General features: G+C 39.8%; 1 protein-coding gene across 1 annotated transcript in view; it reads right to left on the bottom strand.

Annotated features, from left to right (window-relative positions):
- Positions 1-1,286: 1,286 nt before the first annotated feature.
- Positions 1,287-5,327, bottom strand: part of PPEF1 (protein phosphatase with EF-hand domain 1) — a 111,630-nt gene continuing 107,589 nt past the window's right edge. Inside the window, exons 15-17 of the mRNA XM_077769107.1 lie at positions 4,423-4,586; positions 3,268-3,352; positions 1,287-1,905 (exon numbers count right to left, since the gene is read on the bottom strand). Coding sequence (XP_077625233.1) covers positions 1,697-1,905; positions 3,268-3,352; positions 4,423-4,586 — 458 coding nt within the window. The 3' untranslated portion in view covers positions 1,287-1,696. The remainder of the gene's footprint in view (positions 1,906-3,267; positions 3,353-4,422; positions 4,587-5,327) is intronic.

Raw genomic sequence — 5,327 nt, 5'->3', positions numbered from 1 at the left:
CGTGTGCAAGCTACACCATGACCACTCCTTCCCCTTGTCTTCCCAATCATTCAAGAAACTCCCAGGCCACCCATCTTAACCAGAAACATGTAAGAAAAGGGAATTCTGAGAAATTTGGTTCAGCTGGCCAACTTGGCACACTAGAAAACCATCACACTCTTCAACGGTTATGTCTCTTCAGACCCCCGTTTTGTTCTTCAGTTAGCTTTAGTAAATTATAATTTTCCCTAGGAACCAGTCCATTCACCTATTATTAAAAATAGTTATTTACCGTATTCTCGTGAACTATTTTTAGCAATTTCTGGTTGCTACAGTTACATCCCTTTTCGCTCATTAATATGGTTATCTTCTTATGTTGTTTCTAATTTAATTGCATTATGATCAGGGAATGTAGTATCTTTCTTTTTGGTTGCTTGGTATTTGAGAGATGTTTTGTGGTCTAATACATGATCAATTTTTATAAATGTTCCATGTGTGCATGTAAACAATGTGTATTCTCTAAAAGTGATTCCAGAGTACACATGCCCGCAATTAGGTGAATTAGGTTGTCCAAAATTCTATACACTATTTTTTAATTTACATGGTCAATTCCTGACATGGGCATATTAAAAATCTCCCTCTACAAATTTCTCCTACTAGTTATGTCAATTTTTGCATTATAAATACGTTTATAATTCTTCTATATTCCAGTGAATCATTCCTCTTAGTAGTCAGTAATGACCTTTTACACCCCTAATGATATTTTTTTGCCTCAAAGTCTATCCTGTCCAATGTTAGTATTGCTATGGTTTTAATTATGCTTTTTGTTTTTTCCTGCCCACTAAGGGGTTTCTTCTAACTTTCTTGCCAGCTCAACTATGCATCAAAAAAAATTTTGTTGTATTTTATCCATTACTTCTAGTGTGTGTACCAAGCGGGGTTGCAGGATATCTAACCTGGCATATTGATAGATCTTGAAGTTCTCAAAATTAGAAAAAAATGAAACATATACTCGCCTCTAAAGAGAAATCTATTATGTTTGATATGCGATCAGAATAGCAGAACGAATTGCACAGTGTATGCGTAACCCAGGCCTCATCTCACCAAAGGTGTCAAACCGTATTAATTGTAGGACTCAATCTGAATCGTATTCACTTTGTATCTCCAACAGGCAAAGAAAAAAATATGCTTTTTCAAACAATCCACTCCCACAGCTTCCCCGAAGAATCTGATATGGCCCCCATCCCTCAAGGGTGGTTCCCCCACAATTGAGAATCACTAGTTTATGGTCTCCAAAGAAGATTCAGTTTAAAGACAGAAATATTTTATTCCATTACTAGGTTCGTATTCTTCCTCCCATCCCTCAGTCACTCACAGATGTTGCACTTTTCTCTGGGGCTCTGTGGGTTCCTTTCAAGATGTTTCCAAATGGCTCTGGTCTCCTGGTCCAAGAGGCCAACACGAGGCTCAAATCCTATTTCTACCTGGCAATGCAGGAGTCCCAACACTGGAGCCAAATCCTATCAGCTGACATTTAACCTAGTCTTACCAATTACAGCTTACTGGGGACTCAAATACCCATACTACACATCTGCTCATGGCATGAATGGGGGTCTACTTTTCTCTACAACTGATTATGAATTACAAGGGTTCTGGGAAAGATGGTGTCGGTGATTTGGGCTGCAAGGTTTACAAGGAGAGAAAGCCCTAGTTCTTGTTAAGCAAGGCTGCTCTCTGATTTGTTCAACTTATCCAATTTATGCACTACATAGAAAGCCTTTAGAAACTCATTAAAGTCAATGCTTCCGTCTTTGTTTAAGTCCATTCTTTCAGCGAGGTCATCAACTTGAACATCATCAATATGAATGTTGTAGTGACGATTGAAGAGTTTCCACATGGAACGAAACTCTTCCATGGAAATCAGGCCTAAAGGAATATGGAAGAAGGTGTGAGTGTTCGTTTTAAGACCCATCTAAGGGTGGGGTGGGGAAGCTATACTGACTGAATGGTCCCAATGAGAAGCTCACTACCATGTCTGACCATCAAGACACTGAAGGAAATGGAAAAGTCAGATCGTAAATATAAGAAACAATATGTCACTCTCAACTGACAAGTGATCCTGACATTATTCCAAACCTGGAATGAGTATACACCCATGGGATGGGGGGTAGATTGTGGACCGTGGGACCTTATGTGGTAGAGAAATTATAAGATCTAAATAAAATCTAAGGGAAAAGAACATCAAAGCAGAGGGAGAAGATACCCTGGCACTCAATTAGAGGATTGCAAACAGTGGCTATGCCATGTTTTATAGGCAATATTTTGCTTTCATATTTTGATTACTGACTTTTTGGTATTCCGTGATCTCTGCAGTTGAGGATTATCTGATGATTGTTTTAAAGTTTGAAAATAAGTATGGGGCACGTGGGTGGCTCAGTCAGTTAAGTGTCCGACTTTGGCTCAGGTCATGATCTTGCAGTTCATGAATTTGAGCCCTGCGTCCAGCTCTGTGCTGACAGCTCAGAGCCTGGAGCCTGCTTCAGATTCTGTGTCTCCCTCTCTCTGCCCCTCCCCACTCACACACACATACTCTCTCTCTCTCTCTCTCTCAAAAATAAACAAAAACATTAAAAATAATAATAATAAAGCTTGAAAATAATTAATTGTGCATCAAAGCCAAGCAGAAATGAATTTTCATACCCCTGGGTCCCAAGAAAAGAATCTCAGGAATGATTTTTATTGCCAGGAGTAACTACTATGTTTAAATGGACAGTGAATTATCTTTTCATCTGTGCTGGTGATTTATGAAAGGAGCTATTCTTTTTTTTTTTTAATTTGTTAATGTTTTATTTATTTCTGAGAGAGAGACAGCATGAGCAGGGGAGGGTATGAGAGAGAGGGAGATACCGAATCTGAAGCAGGCTCTAGGCTCTGAGCTAGCTGTCAGCACAGAGCCTGACGCGGGGCTTGAACCCATGAGCTGTGAGATCATGACCTGAGCCGAAGCCGGACGCTTAACCAACTGAGCTACCCAGGCACCCCTAAAAGGAGCTATTCTTATCTAACAGATACAGAGGGCCTATATAGGGGCCATATGGATTTAAATACGGTTTGTGGACAAACTAAAATAGTAATAATCTTAAACATGAGTTTATCACCCCCTCCTTCCGCCCCCGAGTTAAACCAACTTTGGATGAAGAATGCAATAGATGAAAATAGAGTTCTGGTTTCCAAGAAACAGATTCACCCTTGCTTTTACTGCTACCAAACTTATCAAAGTTCATTTACCTGAGTGATCAGAATCAATGACATTAAAGATGATTTGCAGGTCAGATCGGTATCTGTACAGAGTTTCAATTAGAGTAGATTGAGCCTAAAATAAAGATGTTCTAAGTGTTAAAACACATAGAATTAATAACGGTCAATTTTAGTAAATGTTACGAATACAAAACATTATCACCAATTCAAAGCATGTGACTTAGATAGAAATTGAAGAAGGCAGGCCTTCCTTGGAGACCCAACCTTCTTTAATCAGATATAGGACCATGCTCTTGTGTGAGAAAGCGTGTACAGTCTGCAGGGCCCATGCCAATCAGGACGCAGTGGACAGCAGCCAATATTTACAGAGAACAGCCGTGTGCGGGCTCTGCACTAAGAGCTTTCTCTGGGTTATTTCATCCAGTCCTCAACAAGAGCCCCAAAGAACAGAGTTATTATCATGTCCATTTTACAGATTAGAAAACAGAGAGGTAAAGTAAGTTTTGCAAGGTTCACATAGCTAGTGAATGGGACCTGATCTCAGCTGCCTGAAGCCAAGGCCCATGAGTTTGGGCACCGTGTAAACTGCCTCTTAAGTGAGGCCAAAGCGTCTTTTGTGTGGGTATTTAGTTCCCCACCTGCGCCTTGCTTTTCTTCTCTCTGCTCTTCTCATCTCCCCTGCAAATAGCTGCCCCAGTCTTACTTCCCATCAGCTCACTTTCAGCCCAGTGTTATAACTAATTGGNGGGGGTCCCTATAACTCTCCCTGGGGTATTCCCATTTTAATAGGAGATTTTAAATTTTACAAAAACTTAAGGCATAAGATGTCATGTCAGCAGGTCTATACCCTCGCAGTTTAATAGGGACTCTGTTGAGGAGTTGAAGGGTGAGTTGTATGAAAGAGTGGGTGTCATATCTGGCCTTCTGCTGGATAGCCCATCAGAAAAGAATCATATTTGACGTGGATTTGCTTGCAGAAGCTTTTCCTTCTTGTTCCATTTTGCCTATCCTTAGAAAGCACGAATTTCCCAAACAGATCACAATGTACCCAGGAAAGCCTCCTTAGGCCTTCCCCAAGACTGATGCCCATCCGTTAGATGACTGATTCCACGCCCAACTTTTCAAGACGGAGTTCCTCTTACAGGTCATCCGAAGGGTGTTTCACTCCATCCAGGTTTCACTTGCCTCTTTCACAGGTTTCTGAATGTGGATATCCTGGAAGCTGGACATGTAGTTAATATTTCCATTTGTGTCTGTGGTGACCAGATGTGAACTCAGGGATCTCCATGGTAAGTTCAGCCCCAAAATGTTCTCCATGGAAAAAGCCCACTGGCTCATAGAAACTTTTCCTAAAAACAACAACATCAAGGCCCATATAATTGGTTGATGATTTGATAAAGAAATGCAACCTACTTGTCAGAGTCAGTGAGCAGCCTGGGGTTTTGAGGCCTGGGTGCCTCCTCCTCCCCCTTGTGATCTGTTCCACCAGGCCCCACGGCTCTGAGCGACAAATAAACTAAAGAAAGTCTCCGGCGCTCCACAGATCTTTCCCGTTCTGTTATGTGTAAGCAACCATACATTGGGTGCTCAACCTTTTTTGTTCCTTTTTCTGATTAGCAAAGTAAGGTGTATTTACAATAGAAGATTTTAAAACACAAAAGGATATAGAGGATAAAAGACGACTTTCATTTTTCATATTTTGGCATGTAATTCACTTCTCATTTTCCAAGGTCCTATCCTTTCATCCCTCGATATTATATGTAGATTTTCAAAATGTAAATATCTTTATTTTTTCTGATTATTAAAGATATGCTCATTTGAAATGATTTTGAAGAAATAGAAAACAATGTTATTACTTCTGGTGTATACAAACATGGATATATATAAATATATCTATATTTTATCTTTCTTAGAGCAAAATATGCCTTGTAGTCTAGCAAATGTTTTATATACATGTATCTATGGCAACACACACAGCATACTTATTCTAATCTGAGTTTTTACTTACAAGAAATCATGGACATCCATCTGTGTTAAGAAACATAGAACTATATCATTGTTTTAATGGCTATTAAACTCTTCCATTATCT

Source organism: Crocuta crocuta, unplaced genomic scaffold (assembly GCF_008692635.1).
Source record: "Crocuta crocuta isolate KB4526 unplaced genomic scaffold, BGI_CrCroc_1.0 scaffold312, whole genome shotgun sequence".
NCBI lineage: Eukaryota > Metazoa > Chordata > Mammalia > Carnivora > Hyaenidae > Crocuta > Crocuta crocuta.
This window is presented reverse-complemented; position numbering and strand designations above follow the sequence as displayed.